This window comes from Thalassophryne amazonica, chromosome 12 (genome assembly GCF_902500255.1).
Source record: "Thalassophryne amazonica chromosome 12, fThaAma1.1, whole genome shotgun sequence".
Taxonomy (NCBI): Eukaryota; Metazoa; Chordata; class Actinopteri; order Batrachoidiformes; family Batrachoididae; genus Thalassophryne; species Thalassophryne amazonica.
In genome coordinates this window covers 96,184,077-96,207,018 of record NC_047114.1, presented here as the reverse complement: position 1 = coordinate 96,207,018, position 22,942 = coordinate 96,184,077, and the positions used below count along the sequence as shown (strand labels likewise).

The window sequence follows — 22,942 nt, the reverse complement described above, 5'->3', positions numbered from 1 at the left end:
GGGATTCTTTAACATTAATTATCTTTAAAAATCCTTATAGAGTGTGACAGTTTTGGACAAGTTAATTTTTCTGGCAAAAAATATGAAGGTTGAATAAAATTGAACAGGGCTTCATGGTGGAACCGCTGTGCTGCTCTTTACTTGTGGAAAGATTTTGTTAAAAGCTGTTTACTAGGAATTTATTTTTTTTATAATATTTCATACATTTGTTGTTTATTTGAGAACATTTTATTTAACTTCGTACCAGGCAGCACTTTGCAATTATTTTATTTTACTGTTTGTATAATGTTACAAAAAAATTGTTGCTTTAAACAACAAGCAAAATTAAGGTTTTGCATTTTGTTCTCATACTGTACCGAAAATGAACCAAACAATGACCTCAGAACCGAGGTACGTACCAAGCGGTGATTTTTGTGTATCATTACACCCCTAGTAGTTAGGAGTCGACTGATTATTGGCCTGGAGTTGACCAGTTATCAGCACCGATACACTATGTAACAAATTTTTATTTTTGTTTTGTTCCTGGGTACACAGTGTGTTTTCCTAACCTGTTATGCCTTAAATAAATAGAAAATAGCTGTTATTCCACAGAAACTTTGCTTCTGTGATCAGGACAATGATATTTTGAAATTTGTTTTCAAGAATATTCTCGATTCGCCTTCACTACTACTGAGTAGTCTTCTAGAATGTTCTTTAACTGCTAGAACTGTCCAGAATTTTCTAAAAGTTTCCAGAATTATCTAGAAATTTCAAGAAACTTTTAGAACTTTCTAGAATGTTAAAAAAAATAAAATCAAAGTTTGTGCTGAATGTAGTAATTTTTCCATAGACTTTAGACTTCCATAGACTTCTTTTTCAAGACTTTTTTACTTTTTTTTTACTTTTTCACCGTGCTCCAACGCCTAAAGAAGACCTCTAACGGTCGAAGCATCGCGACGGAGCTCTTTTATCAGCTAACCTTCATCAGCGTTGGCAAGCTAACTAGCTTGCTAACGCTTTCGTTTTTATTTTTATTTTATTTTTTAGCACTGTTGTCGTGCTGCTCCACAGCCTGCCTAGTGGATTTTTATTTTATTTTAGCACTGTTGTCGTGCGTTACCTGTGCTGCTCCACAGCCTGTCCAGTGGATTTTTATTTTATTTTTAGCACTGTTGTCGTGCGTTACCTGTGCTGCTCTACAGCCTGTTCAGTGGATTTTTATTTTATTTTTAGCACTGTTGTCGTGCGTTACCTGTGCTGCTCTACAGCCTGTTCAGTGGATTTTTATTTTATTTTTTACCACTGTTGTCGTGTGTTACCTGTGCTGCTCTACAGCCTGTTCAGTGGATTTTTATTTTATTTTTAGCACTGTTGTCGTGCGTTACCTGTGCTGCTCCACAGCCTGTTCAGTGGATTTTTATTTTATTTTAGCACTGTTGTCGTGTGTTACCTGTGCTGCTCCACAGCCTGTTCAGTGGATTTTTATTTTATTTTTAGCACTGTTGTCGTGCGTTACCTGTGCTGCTCTACAGCCTGTCCAGTGGATTTTTATTTTATTTTTAGCACTGTTGTCGTGTGTTACCTGTGCTGCTCCACAGCCTGTTCAGTGGATTTTTATTTTATTTTTTACCACTGTTGTCGTGTGTTACCTGTGCTGCTCCACAGCCTGTTCAGTGGATTTTTATTTTATTTTTTACCACTGTTGTCGTGTGTTACCTGTGCTGCTCCACAGCCTGTTCAGTGGATTTTTATTTTATTTTTTACCACTGTTGTCGTGTGTTACCTGTGCTGCTCCACAGCCTGTACAGTGGATTTTTATTTTATTTTTTACCACTGTTGTCGTGTGTTACCTGTGCTGCTCCGCAGCCTGTCCAGTGGATTTTTATTTTATTATTTTATTTTTTTTTTATTTATTTATTTTTATTTTTTTTTAGCACTGTTGTCGTGCGTTACCTGTGCTGCTCCACAGCCTGTCCAGTGGATTTTGATTTTTATTTTATTTTTTTGGGCGCTGTTGTCGTGCGTTACCTGTGCTGCTCCACAGCCTGTCCAGTGGATTTTTATTTAGCGCTGTTGTCGTGCGTTACCTGTGCTGCTCCACAGCCTGTCTAGTGGATTTTTATTTTGTTTTAGCACTGTTGTCGTGCGTTGCCTGTGCTGCTCCACAGCCTGTCCAGTGGATTTTTATTTTTATTTTATTTTTTAGCACTGTTGTCGTGTGTTACCTGTGCTGCTCCACAGCCTGTCTAGTGGATTTTTATTTTATTTTAGCACTGTTGTCGTGCGTTACCTGTGCTGCTCCACAGCCTGTCTAGTGGATTTTTATTTTGTTTTAGCACTGTTGTCGTGCGTTGCCTGTGCTGCTCCACAGCCTGTCCAGTGGATTTTGATTTTGATTTTATTTTTTTTTGGCACTGTTGTCGTGTGTTACCTGTGCTGCTCCACAGCCTGTCTAGTGGATTTTTATTTTATTTTTTACCACTGTTGTCGTGTGTTACCTGTGCTGCTCCGCAGCCTGTCCAGTGGATTTTTATTTTATTATTTTATTTTATTTATTTATTTATTTATTTTTTTTTAGCACTGTTGTCGTGCGTTACCTGTGCTGCTCCACAGCCTGTCCAGTGGATTTTTATTTTATTTTTTAGCACTGTTGTCGTGCGTTACCTGTGCTGCTCCACAGCCTGTCCAGTGGATTTTTATTTTATTTTTTACCACTGTTGTCGTGTGTTACCTGTGCTGCTCCACAGCCTGTCCAGTGGATTTTGATTTTGATTTTATTTTTTTGGGCGCTGTTGTCGTGCGTTACCTGTGCTGCTCCACAGCCTGTCCAGTGGATTTTTATTTAGCGCTGTTGTCGTGCGTTACCTGTGCTGCTCCACAGCCTGTCTAGTGGATTTTTATTTTGTTTTAGCACTGTTGTCGTGCGTTGCCTGTGCTGCTCCACAGCCTGTCCAGTGGATTTTTATTTTTATTTTATTTTTTAGCACTGTTGTTGTGCGTTACCTGTGCTGCTCCACAGCCTGTCCAGTGGATTTTTATTTTGTTTTAGCACTGTTGTTGTGCGTTACCTGTGCTGCTCCACAGCCTGTCTAGTGGATTTTTATTTGTTTTAGCACTGTTGTCGTGCGTTACCTGTGCTGCTCCACAGCCTGTCTAGTGGATTTTTATTTTGTTTTAGCACTGTTGTTGTGCGTTACCTGTGCTGCTCCACAGCCTGTCTAGTGGATTTTTATTTTGTTTTAGCACTGTTGTCGTGCGTTACCTGTGCTGCTCCACAGCCTGTCTAGTGGATTTTTATTTTGTTTTAGCACTGTTGTCGTGCGTTACCTGTGCTGCTCCACAGCCTGTCCAGTGGATTTTTATTTTTATTTTATTTTATTTTTTAGCACTGTTGTTGTGCGTTACCTGTGCTGCTCCACAGCCTGTCCAGTGGATTTTTATTTTTATTTTATTTTATTTTTTAGCACTGTTGTTGTGCGTTACCTGTGCTGCTCCACAGCCTGTCTAGTGGATTTTTATTTTATTTTAGCACTGTTGTCGTGCGTTACCTGTGCTGCTCCACAGCCTGTCTAGTTGATTTTATTTTATTTTAGCACTGTTGTTGTGCGTTACCTGTGCTGCTCCACAGCCTGTCTAGTGGATTTTTATTTTATTTTAGCACTGTTGTCGTGCGTTACCTGTGCTGCTCCACAGCCTGTCTAGTGGATTTTTATTTTGTTTTAGCACTGTTGTCGTGCGTTGCCTGTGCTGCTCCACAGCCTGTCCAGTGGATTCTTATTTTTATTTTATTTTTTAGCACTGTTGTTGTGCGTTACCTGTGCTGCTCCACAGCCTGTCTAGTGTCGGATTCCCTGTTTGGGAATCCGCTAGCTTAGCATAGCTACTAGCTCTTAGCCGTTTTAGCATGGCGGCTTCTCCTGTCTCTCCTGCACTTTTCTGCTCTGGGTGTGAAATGTTTAGTTATTCCTCGGCCTCTTTTAGCAGTAACGGTACTTGTAATAAGTGCAGCTTATTCGTAGCTTTGGAGGCCAGGCTGGGCGAGTTGGAGGCTCGGCTCCGCACCGTGGAAAATTCTACAGCTAGCCAGGCCCCTGTAGTCGGTGCGGACCAAGGTAGCTTAGCCGCCGTTAGTTCCCCCCTGGCAGACCCCGTGCAGTCGGGAAGGCAGGCTGACTGGGTGACTGTGAGGAGGAAGCGTAGCCCTAAACAGAAGCCCCGTGTACACCGTCAACCCGTTCACATCTCTAACCGTTTTTCCCCACTCGACGATACACTCGCCGAGGATCAAACTCTGGTTATTGGCGACTCTGTTTTGAGAAATGTGAAGTTAGCGACACCAGCAACCATTGTCAATTGTCTTCCGGGGGCCAGAGCAGGCGACATCGAAGGACATTTGAAATTGCTGGCTAAGGCTAAGCGTAAATTTGGTAAGATTGTAATTCACGTCGGCAGTAATGACACTCGGTTACGCCAATCGGAGGTCACTAAAATTAACATTGAATCGGTGTGTAACTTTGCAAAAACAATGTCGGACTCTGTTGTTTCTCTGGGCCCCTCCCCAATCAGACCGGGAGTGACATGTTTAGCCGCATGTTCTCCTTGAATTGCTGGCTGTCTGAGTGGTGTCCAAAAAATGAGGTGGGCTTCATTGATAATTGGCAAAGCTTCTGGGGAAAACCTGGTCTTGTTAGGAGAGACGGCATCCATCCCACTTTAGAGGGAGCAGCTCTCATTTCTAGAAATCTGGCCAATTTTTTTGGGATCCTCCAAACTGTGACTGTCTAGCGTTGGGACCAGGAGGCAGAGCTGTGGTCTTATTCACCTCTCTGCAGCTTCTCTCCCCCTGCCATCCCCTCGTTGCCCCATCCCCATAGAGACGGTGCCTGCTCCCAGACCACCAATAACTAGCAAAAATCTATTTAAGCATAAAAATTCAAAAGAAAAAATAATATAGCACCTTCAATTGCACCACAGACTAAAACAGTTAAATGTGGTCTATTAAACATTAGGTCTCTTTCTTCTAAGTCCCTGTTGGTAAATGATATAATAATTGATCAACGTATTGATTTATTCTGCCTAACAGAAACTTGGTTACAGCAGGATGAATATGTTAGTTTAAATGAGTCAACACCCCCGAGTCACACTAACTGTCAGAATGCTCGTAGCACGGGCCGGGGCGGAGGATTAGCAGCAATCTTCCATTCCAGCTTATTAATTAATCAAAAACCTAGACAGAGCTTTAATTCATTTGAAAGCTTGTATCTTAGTCTTGTCCATCCAAATTGGAAGTCCCAAAAACCAGTTTTATTTGTTATTATCTATCGTCCACCTGGTCGTTACTGTGAGTTTCTCTGTGAATTTCAGACCTTTTGTCTGACTTAGTGCTTAGCTCAGATAAGATAATTATAGTGGGCGACTTTAACATCCACACAGATGCTGAGAATGACAGCCTCAACACTGCATTTAATCTATTATTAGACTCTATCGGCTTTGCTCAAAAAGTAAATGAGTCCACCCACCACTTTAATCATATTTTAGATCTTGTTCTGACTTATGGTATGGAAATAGAAGACTTAACAGTATTCCCTGAAAACTCCCTTTTGTCTGATCATTTTTTAATAACATTTACATTTACCCTGATGGACTACCCTGCAGTGGGGAATAAGTTTCATTACACTAGAAGTCTTTCAGAAAGCGCTGTAACTAGGTTTAAGGATATGATTCCTTCTTTATGTTCTCTAATGTCATATACCAACACAGAGCAGAGTAGCTACCTAAACTCTGTAAGGGAGTTAGAGTATCTTGTCAATAGTTTTACATCCTCATTGAAGACAACTTTGGATGCTGTAGCTCCTCTGAAAAAGAGAGCTTTAAATCAGAAGTGTCTGACTCCGTGGTATAACTCACAAACTCGTAGCTTAAAGCAGATAACCCGTAAGTTGGAGAGGAAATGGCGTCTCACTAATTTAGAAGATCTTCACTTAGCCTGGAAAAAGAGTTTGTTGCTCTATAAGAAAGCCCTTCGTGAAGCTAGGACATCTTTCTACTCATCACTAATTGAAGAAAATAAGAACAACCCCAGGTTTCTTTTCAGCACTGTAGCCAGGCTGACAAAGAGTCAGAGCTCTATTGAGCTGAGTATTCCATTAACTTTAACTAGTAATGACTTCATGACTTTCTTTGCTAACAAAATTTTGACTATTAGAGAAAAAATTACTCATAACCATCCCAAAGATGTATCGTTATCTTTGGCTGCTTTCAGTGATGCCGGTATTTGGTTAGACTCTTTCTCTCCGATTGTTCTGTCTGAGTTATTTTCATTAGTTACTTCATCCAAACCATCAACATGCTTATTAGACCCCATTCCTGCCAGGCTGCTCAAGGAAGTCCTACCATTATTTAATGCTTCAATCTTAAATATGATCAATCTATCTTTGTTAGTTGGTTATGTACCACAGGCCTTTAAGGTGGCAGTAATTAAACCATTACTTAAAAAGCCATCACTTGACCCAGCTATCTTAGCTAATTATAGGCCAATCTCCAACCTTCCTTTTCTCTCAAAGATTCTTGAGAGGGTAGTTGTAAAACAGCTAACTGATCACCTGCAGAGGAATGGTCTATTTGAAGAGTTTCAGTCAGGTTTTAGAATTCATCATAGTACAGAAACAGCATTAGTGAAGGTTACAAATGATCTTCTTATGGCTTCGGACAGTGGACTTATCTCTGTGCTTGTTCTGTTGGACCTCAGTGCTGCTTTTGATACTGTTGACCATAAAATTTTATTACAGAGATTAGAGCATGTCATAGGTATTAAAGGCATTGCGCTGCGGTGGTTTGAATCATATTTGTCTAATAGATTACAGTTTGTTCATGTAATGGGGAATCTTCTTCACAGACTAAGTTAATTATGGAGTTCCACAAGGTTCTGTGCTAGGACCAATTTTATTCACTTTATACATGCTTCCCTTGGGCAGTATTATTAGACGGTATTGCTTAAATTTTCATTGTTACGCAGATGATACCCAGCTTTATCTATCCATGAAGCCAGAGGATACGCACCAATTAGCTAAACTGCAGGATTGTCTTACAGACATAAAGACATGGATGACCTCTAATTTCCTGCTTTTAAACTCAGATAAAACTGAAGTTATTGTACTTGGCCCCACAAATCTTAGAAGCATGGTGTCTAACCAGATCGTTACTCTGGATGGCATTTCCCTGATCTCTGGTAATACTGTGAGAAATCTTGGAGTTATTTTTGATCAGGATATGTCATTCAAAGCGCATATTAACAAATATGTAGGACTGCCTTTTTGCATTTACGCAATATCTCTAAATCAGAAAGGTCTTGTCTCAGAGTGATGCTGAAAAACTAATTCATGCATTTGTTTCCTCTAGGCTGGACTATTGTAATTCATTATTATCAGGTTGTCCTAAAAGTTCCCTAAAAAGCCTTCAGTTGGTTCAGAATGCTGCAGCTAGAGTACTGACGGGGACTAGCAGGAGAGAGCATATCTCACCCGTGTTGGCCTCCCTTCATTGGCTTCCTGTTAATGCTAGAATAGAATTTAAAATTCTTCTTCTTACTTATAAGGTTTTGAATAATCAGGTCCCATCTTATCTTAGGGACCTCATAGTACCATATTACCCCATTAGAGCGCTTCGCTCTCAGACTGCGGGCTTACTTGTAGTTCCTAGGGTTTGTAAGAGTAGAATGGGAGGCAGAGCCTTCAGCTTTCAGGCTCCTCTCCTGTGGAACCAGCTCCCAATTCAGATCAGGGAGACAGATACCCTCTCTACTTTTAAGATTAGGCTTAAAACTTTCCTTTTCGCTAAGGCTTATAGTTAGGGCTGGATCGGGTGACCCTGGACCATCCCTTGGTTATGTTGCTTTAGACGTAGACTGTGTTTCATAGTTGTTGTATGGCCTTGCCTTGCAATGTGGAGCGCCTTGGGGCAACTGTTTGTTGTGATTTGGCGCTATACAAGAAAAAAGTTGAAGTTGATTGATTGATTTAGACATAAGCAGTTGAAATATAACACTTAGAAGCCAGGAACAAAAATTGTGTTACATAGTGTAATTGGTTCACCACTAATACATATATATATCGGCGTGGCCAATTTTGGATTGACTGAATATGAGCACTGATAATTGATCCAGAGTCATAATAGTAGCTGCTGTTGTTGTTGTTAGGGGTGCAGCAAGCTGACATTAAACTGACATTAAGTTGACATCAAACAAAATCCAATCAGATCCAAGTCATTGACTACACATCTGAGTTAGCCCCTGGTTCCTACTATGGGTTCCAAGCCCCCCTTAGAGGGTGCCAAAGATCACAGGGGGTGTCTGAGGTTTTGTCTGCTATGAGGTTATAAAAATTAAAAGGTTACCTAAGTAAAGTCAAAATAACTTACTTGCCCTTCAAAGCTAATAAAAGGATAATTTTCTTTGGATGAAGCAAAGAGAATTCCCAATTCCCCCACTTCCCAACCCTCAAGAAAGGAATGAACCCCTTCATTCTTTTTTCTTTTGTATTTATGAACAGATTAGTTGTGTTAAGACTGGAAAAAGGGTACTGGATTGGTTTCAGTACCAGCAGATACCGAAAGCTCAAGTATCAGTATGGTATCAGACATGAAATAAATGGTATTGTACTAGCGCTAGTAGCAGTGGAAGTATGCAAAAACGTGTTGTACCATTTTAAACAACACCTTATAATTAATATGTCAAACTGCTTTGATTTCTGTGAATACGTGATTTTCACACTTCATTCCCGGAGAAGCTGAATCAATGCGTCCTCACCTCTTTGATGTCGGTCAGGGAGGCGGAGTGTCGGCTCAGCCTCTGCACCTTCTCTTGGGGCGTGAGTTTAGGAGACGCCTGAGCTGTCGTATTGACGTTGGAGCCCGACAGCGGAGACGCGTCAAAGATGATATGAAAGCGTCGCACCAGCAGCTCCACCAAAAAGGCCTGGTAGGGGTAGTCCACCAGGGAGGACAGAGACACCTCGGCGTCAGTCTGTTGCGGCTTCACCAGTGTGGGGCCAAAATAATACCCAGGTTACTTGATGTCATCTTGTTCTCCTCCGCGTGTTCAGACACTCTAGAGTGGTAAAGAATTGAAATTAGCCTGACTTATCCACCTTGGATTTGCTGTGGCGACCCCAAGTGCAAACAAGGGAGCAGCCGAAGGGACTTACTTTTATGTAAGTATGTGTGTGTGTGTGTGCAGAAACTAACAATGAAATCTTTATTGTGGATCGTCATTGGCCAACATCCTTACTTGTGTAGATGTGCCATAAGGTAGCACAGAGTCCTGTAGTTGGCTGTAGGCAGTTTGTGAAACAAATCTCGGATTTTGAAGATGACTCTGTTGACGCGGATGCTGGGTCCCACTGTCCCAGGACTCTGAGCTGTGTTGGACTCTTCCACAATCGCTCTCTGGCACTCTTTGGCCAAGCCGATGAAGTCATTGTAGTATCGGTAGAGGATCAAAGGTTCGGGTAACTGTACACGGAAAATAAATTTGCATTTTTAAAGAAGCACTAAAAACATCAAGACAACAAAGATCACCGAGTCAATCTCTGGTTTCCACATTAGGTTACAAAGAATAATGGGGATTAACAGTAAATTGACTCACAAATGCTTATTTACTGGGACACAGTCATATTCATCTTCACAGATTACCAATACATTTCTCAGTGTCTGTGAGACCTACCTGTCTCAGGTAAAGTTTCAGAACATTGCTGATGTCATGAGGTGAGAGCTCAGACAGCTCAACCAAGTCCTTCCCATTCTCAAACGCTTGACAAAGCTTCTCAACTCGTGATTTGGCACCATTCACACGATAAATGCCCTGTGTGAAAAACATGGACACAGATCTGACTTTTAAAGGTCAACACTTTACCCACCTCATGTGCAAGCACACTGGTGACAGCGCAAAGGGAAAAAAAACTTTATTGTGCTGAGAACTATGGCCTCAGATTTAGAGGTGCTGATCCTCATCACAGCTGCTTCACACTCGGCTGTGAACGATCCAGTGAGTGTTGGAGGTCACCGGCCGATGAAGCCAACAGGACCACATCATCTGCAAAGGCAGTGATGTGACCCTGAGCCAACCAAACTGGAAACCGTCCTCCCCCCGACTACACCTCGATATCCTGTCCATGAATATTACAAACAGGATTGGTGACAAGGCACAGGCCTGCCGGAGGCCAACCTCCAGCTGAAACAAGTCCAACTTACTGCAGAGCACCTGAACACAGCTCTCGCTTTGTGATTACAGAGATTGGATGGCCCTGAGAAGGGACCCTCTCACTCCATACTCCCACAGCACCTCCCGCAGTATCTCCCGGGGTACCCGATCATACACCTTCTCCAAGTCCACAAAACACATGTAGACTGGATGGACATACTCCCAGGCCCTCTCCAGGATCCTTGTGAGAGTAAAGAGCCAGTCAGTTGTTCCACGACCAGGATGGAACCCGCACTCAGGTACTACTCCGGTGCTACTTAGACTCCGGAAAATACAGTCATTCAAATCGAAGTGCATTTCACTGCCATAAATATACCAGCATGAAGCATACATGGCTGCATTGGCTGTTGTGCCTTGATACAATTAGAGCAGAACGTAAAGAACACAGAAAGGTAGTAGTAACAGTGACATCATGAAACCCATGTTTACCTTGATGTTTATTGCTCGACTCTCGATCTCAGACGTGCACTTCTTGATGATAAAAGGGATACCATCTGGGCTGTTCTTCGCTACTTGTGCGAAGTCAATGCCAAACAGGTGTAGTCGGCCCTGCAGCTTCTTATGTCCACACTGGATAGCAAGTGTCTCCAGACACTTCTTGTGGCAGGCCAAGGAACACTAGAAGGAGAGACGAAGATGGTCAGAGAGCCAATGACTTACAAATGCAAAACGATAATGAAAAGTGATTATCTTTCTTTTAGTAAAGTTGTAAGATATAGGAGTTGCTGTAAAATGTAATCAGCTGCTGCATCTTAAACATTCAGCACCTCCCACTGATTTTAAATGGCTCCCACCCACTTGCATATATTTAAGGATGACACCCTATTAATTCATACTGCAAATTAAAGGAGTAGATGTACTATACCTCCTCACACTCAGCTCCGTGGAAAACAACCAGACTGTCACACTCCCTGCACTTGGAAGGGGCGCGTAGTTTCCTCAACTTATGAGTTTGAGCAGCTTTCGACATCAGAGCATTTCGGAAGGGTCCGGGAGAACTGGCTGTTTCCATCACCATTTCTGCCAGACCTGACAATCAAAACCAGCATCTGGTGAGGGTGGTTACCCAATTAACTGCCCTACTTGTGACTTGGACAATCAATATTCAGGCAAAGCTGCTACAACTGGTCCTTCATGAGGGCACTTGATGCAAAACTGCACCAAGAGAAAATTGTGTACACTGACCAGCAAAGCCCTGCGTAGTCAATTCTTTAGCATCAGTTTTGCATTTTCAGACTTATTGTTATCGGCTACAACAGACTGGTCGTCCTCATGTCCTAAGGTTCTTGAAATGGAGCAATATCTCCACCTGGTGGACATTTACGATTCATGCAGGTAAAACAGAATTTCTCCAAGAGCTGTAGTATGGTTATATCATAAAGTACAAATATACAATGTATACATAAAACAAATCATTAATATGATGTGATAACTGGGACTGCACAAATTTAAATGGTGAGGAAAACTCCCAAGACAATAATTAATAATAATAATAATAATAATTAATGCATATATATTAATTCCATACAATAATTTATTAGAAAACAAGACGTTTGGCTCCAACAGAACAAATAACTGAAATCACAACTGGAAAATAAACAAATAGCCTGACTGGGAGAAGTCCACATTGACACAGGAAGTGTAAACAGATGCAACAGGCCAAAAGGGTCATGCCCTTCTCATCTGTGGTGCTACACTGTGTCAAGACCTTTGATATGAGCTAATTCCAGTCAGGGCCATGCAAAATGATATGCAACATGAGCCTGGCGTCACAGTGTCTCCCTCCAATCTTCAACTTCCTTTTAATATGAATGGCCACAAAGATACAGAGTCGTGCGGCGTTACTGCAGACAATCAAAGAGATTTAAAACTGAGCTGCAAAGACAAAACGGGTTTTACCGTTGTCTGAGGGCGATGGTGGCTCTCTCTCATCCAGGTCATCTGCAGAGGACATGGTACCAGTGGAAGGGGTTCTGGGCAGCCTTCTTTTAAAGTCACCTGCCCCCACCAAAAAAAAAAAAAAAAAAAAAAAAAAAATCATTTTCCAGCTACTAAGACAGATTACAAAGGTAAAGTTGTCATTGTTGGCACAGGGTGCCACGGAATCCGCTGTGGCGGGAAGTGTATGGTGCAATGAACAGACAGAGTTCCAGACTAATGTTTTCCAGTGGCTGCACTGGTGTGTTTAACTTTTTCATGCGAGCGGTCAAGCACGTAATTTAGATGCACCCAAAATTTGTCACAGTGGATTTAGTGCTGTGATAATACATGTCAAGGAGTTACCTGATTAATTTCTTATATATAAATGAATGCACACAGGAATAAAAGGTGCAGATAAATGTTTATTCCTTTATTTAAACAGCGGCATAAGCATATGAATAAATGTGAGATTCAGCTGTAAAATCCTCGTACCAGGGCTGGCAGTGGGGGAGTCCATAGATCTTGACTCGCTGCTGCCTCCAGCACTCTCGGAGTCGCTGCACATCCCTCCCTGGCTCCCGGGGCTCCCGGAGGCCCAGGTCCTCAGAGGGACTTGGCTTCTCAACGCTGCATAAAAAGCAGGTGGGCCACTCGTTACACAAAAACAGCAACAGTTAAATGATAATCTTTCAGCACATTTCAGATGTCTAAGCAAGAAACTTTAATTCAGGCCTGAGAACATTTTCATGACTCTGAAGAGAGACACTGGTTGGATTGGCGGCTAACAACTTTGGGCTTGAGCTGATCTAATATACAGTACTTATTCAAAAACCTTTCATATTGGTGCAGAAAACAATGCAGACCTGTGGTGCACATTAATTACTTCCTCGTTCTATGTCACTGTCTTGTAAATTCAATCTTCATTAAGTTCATGTCTTTACTGTGTGCACCTGGTATGTCTGTGCCGCTGTTGGATCGCTGCTCCCTGATCTTTGCATGCCGGGAGTGAAAAGGGCTGTCCACTTCATCGCCGCTCAGCACGTCACAGGAGGTGATGGATCCCTGTGAGAGGTTGCCGTGGGAAGAATGGATGCTGCCCACTGACCGTTTATTAAATGAAAACCTGAACAAAGAAGCCAACATTCCCAAAGATGCTATTTATTGTGTCATAACATAACATTATTACATCACAGAGTAACTCATCCATTCCTGTGACTCAATTACTTCAAAAACTGCCAGCATTTTGAATTACTGTATTTTGTGGACTACAAGTTGCATCTGTCAAAAAAATGCACCATGAAAAGGAAAAACAAACAAACAAACAAAAAAACCATACACAAGTCGCACTGGCCTACAAGTCACGTTTATTTTTGGAACATGGCACTCCTGCTTCATTCAACAAGAAGAAGCAAAATATATTTAATTGGCACATAATTACTTAATAAACACTGCATTAGCAAGCAGAAGCTAATGAGCTAATACAGACGATCAAAGGTGAGGTAAAGGTGCGATGTAATTAATTTAATGTTTTTTAAAACCCTTTAATTACACATTTTTAAAAGATAATAGCCTTACTAGCTTAGCCTAGCTGACCAACTACTGCTGTTCTTGTTATCTCACACAGTCCAAACACACTCCATGGAGTTCCAAGTAGTATGAGAGATACATTCCTTCTTTTTACTACAGGGTGCAGTCATTAAGTTTGAGAGCTTGATTTTTTTAAATTTACATGTTCTAAGACAAAGAGTGTCTCTCTCATCCAAATAATCATCATGTTTTTCTTGTTTAACAGCAGGTGGCATCCACCTGAATGGTGTATTACTACTCCTCCAAAGTGTGAATCACAGTATCTCATCTGGCACTTTACTGTTCGGGTGTTTATTAAATCATATTTTTGGGGACTGCATGGTGGTTACTTTGTTATGGACATTAAAAATTATGAGTCACGTATTATTTCCAGTAATCATACGTTAAGTGGAGCTAATGGGTGAAGCTACCTACACCTCCTAAAATCTAAGTCTAAGTCTACATATAAGGTCCCAGAGTTGACAATGCATGTCAGAGCATAAACCAAGCATGAAGTCAAAGGAATTGTCTGTAGACCTCTGAGACAGGATTGTCTCGAGGCACAAATCTGGGGAAGGGTACAGAAACATTTCTGCTGCTTTGAAGGTCCCAATGAGCACAGTGGCCTCCATCATCTGTAAATGGAAGAAGTTCAGATCCACCAGGACTCTTCCTAGAGCTGGCCGCCCGTCTAAACTGAGGGATCGGGGGAGAAAGGCCTGATGGTCACTTTTTCAGAGCTCCAGCATTCCTCTGTGGAGAGAGGAGAACCTTCCAGAAGGACAACCATCTCTGCAGCAATCCACCAATCAGGCCTATCTAGACGCCAATCTAGACGCCCATCTAAACTGAGCAATCGCCCAAAGGTGCATCAACAAAGTATTGAGCAAAGGGTGTGACTACTTATGTACAATCAATCAATCAATCAACCAACATTTATTTATAAAGCGCTTTACAGCACCGACTGGTGTCCAAAGTGCTTAACATTAAAAACACAAATTCACAAAAATCAAACACATATAGCATAAAATTTTAAAACAGCACATAAAAAACAGAACGCCACCTCCCCATTAGGTGTTAAAAGCCAGTTTAAATAAATAAGTCTAACTTAGATTTAAAAAGTGCTAGGTCAGGAACAGTACGTAACTCAAGAGGTACCTCGTTCCACAGTCTGGGGCCAGCTACCGCGAAAGCATGATCACCCCAGCGTTTATATCTTGACCTCGGAACATCTAAGTAAAGCTGGCCAGATGCCCTTAATGTCCTACTGTACCTTGTACAGCAGGACATTAAGGGCGCAAAGATAGCATGTGCGCAAAGTTACAATTTCAGACAAGTAGGGAGGTTCAAGGCCATAAATAGCTTTAAACACAAACATTAAAATTTTAAAATCAATTCGAAAACGAACTGGAAGCCAGTGGAGTGAGTACAGGACGGGCGTAATATGCTCACGTCTAAAAGTGTTTGTTAAAAGACGAGCAGCAGCATTCTGCACCAACTGGAAACGTGCAAGAGACGACTGATTAATACCCGAATAAAGTGCATTACAATAATCAAGTCTGGAGCTGATGAAAGCATGAATGGCCGTCTCAAGATCACGTCTACTGAGGAAGTGCTTTATTTTAGCCAAAAGACGAAGCTGGAAAAAACTTGCTTTGACAACAGAGTTTATCTGCTGCTCGAACCTCAAACAGCTGTCAAATATCACTCCCAAATTCTTGACAGCTGGTTTTACATAGTTAGCCAAAGCAACAAAATTTGGTGTTACCACATTTGCTATGCCAGAGCACTCATACACCATGATCTCTGTTTTACCATCATTCAGGTAAAGGAAGTTTTGGGACAGCCACTGCTTTACATTGCAAATACAATTAAATAATGATGACAAAGCATCACTCCCATTAGTCCTCACAGGCAGATAGATTTGCAGATCATCTGCATAACAATGAAAGAACAGGTTGTGCTGGGTTATAACTGACCCCAATGGCAGAATGTACGAAGAAAATAGAATAGGCCCAAGGACAGAACCCTGCGGCACTCCACAGCACAGAGAAGCAGCTGATGAAGAGAGGTCCCCAATCATGACAGAAAAGCTCCTTTCAGCCAAATATGATCTAAACCACTTAAATGCAGTACCATGAATGCCAATAAAATGTTCTAACCAGGAAACAAGTACTGTGTGATCCACAGTATCAAAGGCTGCTGTGACGTCCAACAGAACCAGCACAGCGGGATTCCCTGCATCCACTGACAAAGTGATGTCATTATGAACTTTTAAAAGTGCCGACTCAGTGCTGTGTCATGATCTAAACCTGGATTGGAATTTTTCAAAGATGTGATTGGCTTCTAAAAATGATTGCAACTGTAAAAACACAACCTTTTCTAAAACCTTACACAGAAATGGCACATGAGACACAGGTCTAACACTGGATAAAACTGACGAGTCCAGCTGAGGTTTTTTAAGAAGAGGTCAAACCACAGCATGTTTAAAAGCAGCTGGAACAGACCATGATCTAAGACAAGCATTGATAAAAGTTAGGAGAACCGCCCCAACAGTATTAAAAACCTCCTTCAGCACCTTAGCTGGAACAACATCCAAAGGATAACTTGCTGTACAAGTGATTTCTTAGTTTTTAATTTTTTAATCAATTTACAAAAAAAAAAAAAAAAAAAAAAAAACATTTCTCATGTTGTCATTATGGGGTGTTGTGAGTAGAAATTTGAGGGAGAAAAAATTGAATTTACTCCATTTTGGAATACAGCTACACTTCAAAGCATTAAACAAAAACATAACAACAACATAAAGCCATTTTTCTCCCAACAATATCAACACCACCTGTGATTTAGAATTCAACAACATGTTAAAACAGGTCAAGTTAGCGTCAGTTAGTGTGTGCATGTGAAAAATTAACACGGTCTCTAAACCAGAAACAAACCCTCACCCTCCATGTAACTCTGCTACATTCTGCCCTCGCCGCAGGTATTTCCTACGGAAGGTCACCAAATTTAACACTCCTCTAACTCTCCCTCTGTTTCTGTCCCTTTCTGACTTCCTCCTTCTGACTCATTGTTGCCTTTGCAGAAAGAAGAACTAAGCCATGCACAAGCAGGCGGTAGTTACAGAAAGACATTTCATAACACCGTCCCTGTAACTAGAAACTGAAAAAACAAAACACCTCAATCTCCAGGACAAACGCACACATGCACAGCTAATATTACCAGCAGAGATAATTGACTGTTATTGATACCTGGTGTTGTCAGAGGAGACTGAATCAGAATGTGCACACTCTTTATGCAGATCTTTGGTGATGTTGCGGACAAACTCGGAATAACATTCGCCGGGTTCGTACAGCTTGGCGCTCTGGCTCTGAGCCTGGTAGTGGGCGGGGAGCGACACCGTCTGGATCTGCTGCATCTGGAACCAGTTCACAGTCACCTGGAAAAACAACAGATTACATTTTTTTAAAGGATTGAAAGAAAAAATAAGTATTCTGCCATTTGTTTAGATGTTTAATCTTGGCGTAATTGCCCTGCCTTTGCCCCTCTGTTATTGTCAGCTGACTGGTAAATGTCTGCGCTGGCCACTCACAGCTTTGAACGTGAGGTCACACTGGAACACCATCTCTCGGATCTGTGTGAGGATGGTTCTCTTGGCGTTGGCCAGATCCATTCTTCTGACGCCCGCGTCAGCCAAACAGCTCTGGTACTGCTCCTGAGCCTGAACAATGAATAGACACCAAACCTTAAAGACACGTAATACAACGAGCGTGCAGAAATTAAACTCTACTGGCACATAAGGACATCAAATTAAACATACCATGTGGAGCTCCAACAGCTTGAAAAACTCTGGTTTCATCTTCCCTGCTTACCTTATGCAGGGCCTCCTCCTCCAACCTCCTCCTCTTCTCCAGCTGTTTGTTACCAGCAGTAGAGTTTTCCTCCTGGGAGCGACCGGTATTTGAGTAGGCTCTCTGGAACTCCTCTCGCCGCTGGGCCTCCAGCGCTTTCGCCTTATGCACACTTGCTTCTGCCACTTGCTGCCAAAACCCACACAGTTCAACTTTCAGCTGTGCACATGATGAAAAGATAACGTAATGTAGCTGTGCAGCCGCTCACACAAACGTAAGAACAAGACGCGACAAACCCATTAAATCAGCTGACAAAGTGTGAGGTACAGTAGTGTTCAAAATAATAGTAGAGCTATGTGACTAAAAAGATTAATCCAGGTTTTGAGTATATTTCTTATTGTTACATGGGAAACAATTCAGTAGATTCTCACAAATCCAACAAGACCAAGCATTCATGATATGCACACTCTTAAGGCTATGAAATTGGGTTATTAGTAAAAAAAGTAGAAAAGGGGGTGTTCACAATAATAGTAGCATGTGCTGTTGATGCTACAAACTCAAAACTATTATGTTCAAACTGCTTTTTAGCAATCCTATGAATCACTAAACTAGTATTTAATTGTATAACCACAGTTTTTCATGATTTTTTCACACCTGAGAGGCATTAATTTTGTTGGCTTGGAACCAAGATTTTGCTCGTTTACTAGTGTGCTTGGGGTCATTGTCTTGTTGAAACACCCATTTCAAGGGCATGTCCTCTTCAGCATAAGGCAACATGACCTCTTCAAGTATTTTGACATATCCAAACTGATCCATGATACCTGGAATGCGATATATAGGCCCAACACCATAGTAGGAGAAACATGCCCATATCATGATGCTTGCACCACCATGCTTCACTGTCTTCACTGTGAACTGTGGCTTGAATTCAGAGTTTGGGGGTCGTCTCACAAACTGTCTGTGGCCCTTGGACCCACTAGGCTTAAAACTTTCCTTTTTGCTAAAGCTTATAGTTAGGGCTGGATCAGGTGACCCTGAACCATCCCTTAGTTATGCTGCTATAGACTTAGACTGCTGGGGGGTTCCCATGATGCACTGAGTGTTTCTTTCTCTTTTTGCTCTGTATGCACCACTCCGCATTTAATCATTAGTGATTGATCTATGCTCTCTTCCACAGCATGTCTTTTTCCTGATTCTCTCCCTCAGCCCCAACCAGTCCCAGCAGAAGACTGCCCCTCCCTGAGCCTGGTTCTGCTGGAGGTTTCTTCCTGTTAAAAGGGAGTTTTTCCTTCCCACTGTCGCCAAGTGCTTGCTCACAGGGGATCGTTTTGACCGTTGGGGTTTTTCTGTAATTACTGTATGGCTTTTGCCTTACAATATAAAGCGCCTTGGGGCAACTGTTTGTTGTGATTTGGCGCTATATAAATAAAACTGATTTGATTTGATTTCTTATTCAAACAAGGTGTGACTTCATGCAGTTGTAAATTGGACAAAAGGCAGACAAGCTCGTTTTATAAGGTTCTTTGTCAATAAGTAGTGGGTTGTAATATGAAGTGTTTTTTTTTTTTCATTCTTTACAACAAAAAGGGGAGTTGATGGTCTAGTGGTTAAGCGCTGGTCTTGAGACCAGAGGATCCTCAGTTCAAATCCCAGCCTGACTGGGAAATCACTAAGGGCCCTTGCTCCTGGTGTGTAGTCGGCAGCTTGCATGGCAGCACCCTGACATTGGGATGAATGTGAGGCATTATTGTAAAGCGCTTTGAGCGCCTGATGCAGATGGAAAAGCGCTATATAAATGCAGTCCATTTACCAAAAAGAACAATTTTACTCTCATCAGTCCACAAAATATTCCTCCATTTCTCTTTAGGCCAGTTGATGTGTTCTTTGGCAAATTGTTTACAATGGGGTACTCAGGTCAAAGCAGTTTCAGTCTTTTGTTCATGGTAATGAGTCATTCACGTCATCAGCAGAGTCGTCAAGGGAGCCATCAGGAGAGGGACAGCTGCCTGTCATTAGGAGGGTGTTAACTAGAGCACAATAGGTGCTAATTAGCCTATAGCAGTCTGCCTCTCGGTAGGAGGGGTCTGGTTAGGTTTAAAACTCCAGCTTTTGTGACTTCTTGATTATTCTTCTCTACAAGAGTCAAGACAGAAGTCAGACCACCAGAGCAAGAATTTTAGCTGAGGAAGCTTCTGCGATTTGAAGCGAAACGTCCTCGCGTCAAGCAACCCAGTCCAGTCGAAGATTCAAGCTTCTCTACCATCAAAATGGATAGAAGAATAACCAGAATGGCAAAGGCTCACCCACTGATCAGCTACAGGATGATCAAAGACAGTCTGGAGTTACCTGTAAGTGCTGTGACAGTTAGAAGATGCCTGTGTGAAGCTAATTTATTTGCAAGAATCCCCTGCAAAGTCCCTCTGTTAAATAAAAGACGTGCAGAAGAGGTTACAATTTGCCAAAGAACACATCAACTGGCCTAAAGAGAAATGGAGGAATATTTTGTGGACTGATGAGAGTAAAATTGTTCTTTTTGGGTCCAAGGGCCGCAGACAGTTTGTGAGACGACCCCCAAACTCTGAATTCAAGCCACAGTTCACAGTGAAGACAGTGAAGCATGGTGGTGCAAGTATCATGATATGGGCATGTTTCTCCTACTATGGGGTTGGGCCTATATATCACATACCAGGTATCATGGATCAGTTTGGATATGTCAAAATACTTGAAGAGGTCATGTTGCCTTACGCTGAAGAGGACATGCCCTTGAAATGGGTGTTTCAACAAGACAATGACCTAGTGACCTACCAAAGACAAAGACAATGACCTACCAAAGCACACTAGTAAAGGAGCAAAATCTTGGTTCCAAACCAACAACATTAATGACTCGCAGATGTGAAGAAATCATGAAAACCTGTGGTTATACAACTAAATACTAGTTTAGTGATTCATGGGATTGCTAAAAAACCAATTTGAACATAATAGTTTTGAGTTTGTAGCGTCAAAAGCAGATGCTACTATTATTGTGAACACCCCCTTTTCTACTTTTTTTTACTAATAGCCCAATTTCATAGCCTTAACAGTGTGCATATCATGAATGCTCGGTCTTGTTGGATTTGTGAGAATCTACTGGTACCTTGTTTCCCATGTAACAATAAGAAATATACTCAAAACCTGGATTAATGTTTTTAGTCACATAGCACTACTATTATTCTGAACAGTACTGTAAATACAGCAATCAAACACACAGGCCTCACAGTGGACAGTTGTTAGTTCCTGACTGTCCAAACACAGTAGGTGTTGTCTCGCTGGAATGTCCAGAATGACAGATCACCACAGCTGCTTCTGTGGGAAGCCACGCCTCCCGTGAGTGGAGCACACATACCCACATGTCAGTGTGTGTGTTTGCAATGTCACACTCGTGTGGGACTTAGACAAATTTCACTCCCAGTATGACAGTGGTCATACCAAGAGTGCGACTGGCAACACATTGTCTATGTGCCATGCACGCGGTGTTAGGTGTGCACAAATAGTTGTAGCAAGAGGTGTACAAGGCGTTGGTGGCAGAGATGACATTACACAGTTTGCACACAATTCCTGTGTGATGCCCACTAAGTGTGTATTTCGTCCAAACTTCGCACTATGTGTGAAGGGGTCCTTAATGATGTTACCTAATGCAGAGGGAGAAATAAGCCAATCCCTTGCAATCTTTCTTTGAGAAACATCTGTTTGAAAGATTTCAATAATTTCACTCATGCATTTGTTGGGAAAATGGTCATCCTTTGCCCATCTCTGCTCCTCAAAGACCTTTTCATGGATATTGTCCTTGTATCAAATCACGATCACACTCATCTGTTCGCATCACCTGTTTGAAATACCACATCGCTAGCCCTAAAATGCCCCAGTCCCAACTTTGTTTTGAAATGGGTTGCAGGTCTTAAATGCAACAGTGACACAGTTAGTGACACAAAACATGAAATATCTTTGGTTCATACTGTCTGCAGTCAAATACATAGAAGTCAAAGAAAATGTAAGAATTGCCGCAGGTTTCGTCTTTCACTCCCTCAACCTCCTTTTCCATACTGTACCACATTTTTCAAGTTTGGGGTTGTATATGATGACAACAAGAATTAAGCTTTACTTTACTAAATTTAATTTCATACTGCTGTTTAGGGTTCATAAAATTACTGGTCATATTTCATATTATGAATCTGCATCAGGAAACACTTTGATTTCATTTAATTTAAACGTCAGCAACTTCTAATGACAACTCTCTGCTTCATGTAAATATTTAGCTGTTCTCTTACCTGTATGCAGTTATAACCATCATAAATACAAGGCAAATCCCTTGGCTGAGCGAAAAACAGTGTAACATTTACTTTGGGATGCGCATTTCCTTGCTAATGCAATGACTGACTGGTAGTTTTGCTAACAAGCCAGGAGCACCCCACGCAAACCTGTGTGACCCGTATGCAGCGATAAGAGATTCTTAACATACCATTTTCTTTTGCTCTCTCTGCCACTGCTCCTTGATGTCTTTCCTCAGCTTGTCTAACTCATTCTTGCGAGCCAACAGAGGCTGAGAAGAGATGAAAGTAAATGATTACATTGAGGCATTTGGATTCAAACAACCAGTTCATCAGCATTTTTCTCAAATGCTAAAAAGTAAAGCATAAAATGAAACACATAAGATATTCATATGTTCTTCGTGCTGATCAGCAGATGCTGACAGAATTCTACCACCTACTTCACGTCTTTAGAGACAAACTGTTCTGGGTCCAACCTCATTATAGGTCTTCAGCGTGTGCAATATTTTAAAATAAACCTTACTAAATTAAATAAATTAAACTTTCAACATTTGAATGAAAAACCCAAATTCAACCACCTTTTCATTCTCTTGACTAGACTGTTCTCTGGAACATCTTGAGAATTTGCTCCATTAGTTGCTGGTTATCAGAGTTACCGTGAGTGCTCTGTGGCGCAGGAGCAGAATCTTTTGCTTTTTCCAAGTGATTACTGACAGTTTTCAGGGATTTTAAACAAGCTGTAACTTATGGAGACTTAGATGAAGAGTATCCCCTTTACTGCAAGAGATCATCAGACCATTAAGTCTAATGAAGGCAAACTGGACCATGCAGGTGCCTCAGGGTTGAAGACCCCAGTGGCTGGAGATGAGAGAATGCTCATGTTTAACTTGAATGCAGCAGGAAAATGGTTATTTCCCAAAGGTGGAGCTGTATGGTATGTTTGCCTGGGTGGTTGTGATCCAGTACGTGGGGTGGTTCCGTAGTGTGGTGGATGTGGTGATGCGTAACACCAGCACATGCTCTCAGACTAGAGTAATTAGAACAAGAGCAATCTGAGATTTCTGATGTCC

The 22,942-nt window shown here is 41.6% G+C and overlaps 1 protein-coding gene across 1 annotated transcript in view; it reads right to left on the bottom strand.

The window, feature by feature from the left end:
• Positions 1-22,942, bottom strand: part of LOC117521113 (rho GTPase-activating protein 29-like) — a 75,787-nt gene that overhangs the window by 2,297 nt on the left and 50,548 nt on the right. The window contains 13 exon segments of the mRNA XM_034182427.1: positions 8,783-9,030; positions 9,033-9,082; positions 9,263-9,486; positions 9,698-9,835; positions 10,664-10,852; positions 11,100-11,263; positions 12,134-12,232; positions 12,647-12,781; positions 13,105-13,277; positions 16,969-17,156; positions 17,310-17,438; positions 17,590-17,757; positions 22,064-22,144. Coding sequence (XP_034038318.1) covers positions 8,783-9,030; positions 9,033-9,082; positions 9,263-9,486; positions 9,698-9,835; positions 10,664-10,852; positions 11,100-11,263; positions 12,134-12,232; positions 12,647-12,781; positions 13,105-13,277; positions 16,969-17,156; positions 17,310-17,438; positions 17,590-17,757; positions 22,064-22,144 — 1,986 coding nt within the window.